Below are 2,970 nucleotides of genomic sequence, written 5' to 3'. Positions count from 1 at the left end.
GTGAGATTCTAGATTTCTGACTAACCGCTTGACCTTATAGTTTAAGTTGTACTCAGCTACGTTAACCATGTATATGATTTCAGAGTTAATTAAGTTGTACGAAGTTATATTAGCTATCGGGGTCTAGACAAGGGGTTCTAGAAAAACCGCTGATTAATGCTTTGAGTGTTAATTAAGTTGTACGTAGCTATATTAACTATCGGGGTCTAGATAAGGAGTTCTAGAAGAACCGCTGATTAATGTTTGAGCATTACATGGGTAACTGTAGGGGGCTAAACAGACCTACTATTTAAGGTATATTAAATAGTATTAGCCACAAACCTCTGAATAAGGTTCAGACTGGCGAGTTTTGTGATCGTGGAGCCTACGCATGGCGGCCGCCGTGAGGCATCCTAAAAACGACATAGATTCCTAATGAACGAGTAAAATACAAAGTAAAGAGTTAACTAGAATAATCAAATGTAAGAATAATTAGAGACCGACAAACAACCAATTTGCCTTTCAACCAAAATTCGAAGTCATACTAAAATGGAGTCAGACTGAGTTAAACCTAAATTGAATAACTCTACGCGCTGAAAAGACCGAACACGCAAGAGACCTTCATCCGCCACTGGATACCTTCCTTGGGCCATGTGTGCGGACCTTACATTTTTTACAGCCTTGTCAAAAAGCATTGGGTGAAAAAGATGCACATTCTGCCAAATTCTGAAATAAGTGTTACAAAAGATGGAAAAACCTCACAGTTTGTTTTCATGTAAAGTAAAGTTTAAATGGGTGACAAGTACAATATATTTGATTTCCGATCATTTAAAACAATTCATAGTTCGTAATCTGCAGCATTTGTGCAATAATATTAATAAATGAATTATGAGTTTCAACCACATTTACTGCCATTAGTCATTTTACATGTTCATAAATTGAGGATTACACTGTAGGCACACCAATCTGTCTTAGTGCTTTACTTTTCATTGTACTAATTGTATTTTCTACCCTTCCTTGCTGAATGAGATTCTCACATCAAACTGAATAAAAGATAATATGTCACTTTCGGTCACATGTCCTAATTTGATGTACAGTAACAGATCTTATAACAGTAATACTAAGTGGTTTTATGGGAACGAAATTCAACACCCGCCTTGATGCAATGATTGATAGGTGAGGTTGTGAACAACAAATGCCATGGAGAACATTTTCAAATTCCCATTGAATGTTGCTACATTCATTGCATGTTGTTAAATAAAATATTAAATTGGATGTCTTAGGTGGACAGCTTTTCTACACAGCATTAATAAAATAAAATTATGTTTGTCAGCTAATACGTTTTTTATTTTGCAAATTCACAGTGAATTTTCAGTTTGTACTTTTATGTTTTAAAATGTTACACACATGGTATAGGAAACATGAACTGAAACATCAGATTAAGTTACTGTTTTAAACAATTCTTTTAAACATAAACCATGAATCCAGAACATTTAATCAGCTTTCACTGTGTTTATACTCACACAGGGTTAGATGTCACTGTTCCATTACTGAGATTAGGAGGCTGAACAATGGAGTCATTACTCTTCATAGACACACAGCTGGATACTGGAGATGCTGCTGTCTGTCTCATTCTGATGATATAATTAGCAAAGGTTATTCAGGGACTGCATGCTGAAAAAGACAATCTGCTGTTACTATTGTTTGGTTTCTTGTATCCAGTACTGACAACGTCTCACCTGGTGTCAGAGGTCACTGCTTCATTCCTGAATTCATGGGTTTGATACATTGAGTTCTCACTCTTCATAGACACACAGCTGGGCTCCTGACATGGTGCTCTCTGGTACTGAACATCCCCCTTACAGCTCTCCTTATCAACACTCATTTTAGAGATAGATTTCAGGACTGCAAGCGACATTAATAAACATCATATTTATAAAAACTGATAACATTTTGGTGTGCATGAATAATGTGTTTATGGCATATACTATAACTAAATATTATAACCAAAATATGCTGCTTATCTTTTTCCTTGTACCATTTAAGGAACAGCAAAAATAATTAATTCATTCATTAAAATCTTGAACACTGTTTTTTTTTTCTTTTTATATAAGATGTGATAGACATGTGCCGGTATTCAGTAATATGATATATCACGATAATGAACATGCACGATATTGTTATCGTGGGCATTTCAAAATACCGGGAATAATTATGTATTACAAATAATTTTTGTTTTTTTAATGCATTTTAAGAATACTTTTCGCATCAAGTTAAAATGCAAAACACCGCTGTATGTAAACAAGCCCAACACGGATGAGAAGCGCAGGCGGAACGAGTGAAAAAGCCGCACATTCACTCTCTTGACAGCAGATGGCGCTGATGGAGCAGCAGAAATGCAGCCTGCGCTACTTTCTGTTTTTGAACAGGATTTAAATGATTTAAACAGCCATTCAGATTTTTGTATTTGCAATGGTGTTCATCACAGCACTGAACACCTAAACACTTAGACTTAAAGGGGTCATATGATGCAATTTCTCTTTGGAGTGTTACAAGCTCTTGGTGCATAAAGAAGATCTGTAAAGTTGCAAAGACTAAAGTCTCAAATCCAAAGAGATATTCTTTATAAAAGTTAAGACTCAGCCACGCCTACCTAAAACGGCTCGTGATGAGCTTTGTAAAAATCGACGCATTTCAGAAAGGTGGGGGAAAAAGAAAGAAACAATAATGTACAGTATGTGGAAAATAATGTGTTTTTTTAACCTTAAACTGCATAAACACATTTCATTACACCAAATACACAAAATAATGTTCTTTTTAGCAACATCATGACCCCTTTAATAGGCTATTTTTTTTTTTTTTTCAAACTTTTTATATTTTTATCTGGACTACAGCATGCCCTAGATTACATTAGTTTATTAGTTAACATAAACTGCCAATGAAAAATTCTTCTAAAGCATTTATTAATTTTAGTTAATTTCAACATTTAAT

General features: G+C 34.7%; 1 protein-coding gene across 1 annotated transcript in view; it reads right to left on the bottom strand.

The window, feature by feature from the left end:
* LOC107710236 (NACHT, LRR and PYD domains-containing protein 12-like) overlaps window positions 1–2,031 on the bottom strand; it is a 43,987-nt gene extending 41,956 nt beyond the window's left edge. The window contains exons 1-2 of the mRNA XM_016514973.1: window positions 1,719–2,031; window positions 1,503–1,613 (exon numbers count right to left, since the gene is read on the bottom strand). Coding sequence (XP_016370459.1) covers window positions 1,503–1,613; window positions 1,719–1,897 — 290 coding nt within the window. The 5' untranslated portion in view covers window positions 1,898–2,031. The remainder of the gene's footprint in view (window positions 1–1,502; window positions 1,614–1,718) is intronic.
* Window positions 2,032–2,970: the final 939 nt, after the last annotated feature.

The sequence above is a fragment of the Sinocyclocheilus rhinocerous genome, unplaced genomic scaffold, assembly GCF_001515625.1.
Source record: "Sinocyclocheilus rhinocerous isolate Xijiao unplaced genomic scaffold, SAMN03320098_v1.1 scaffold1167, whole genome shotgun sequence".
Taxonomy (NCBI): domain Eukaryota; kingdom Metazoa; phylum Chordata; class Actinopteri; order Cypriniformes; family Cyprinidae; genus Sinocyclocheilus; species Sinocyclocheilus rhinocerous.
The sequence above is the reverse complement of the archived record's forward strand: the minus strand, read 5'-3'. Positions and strand labels throughout refer to the sequence as shown.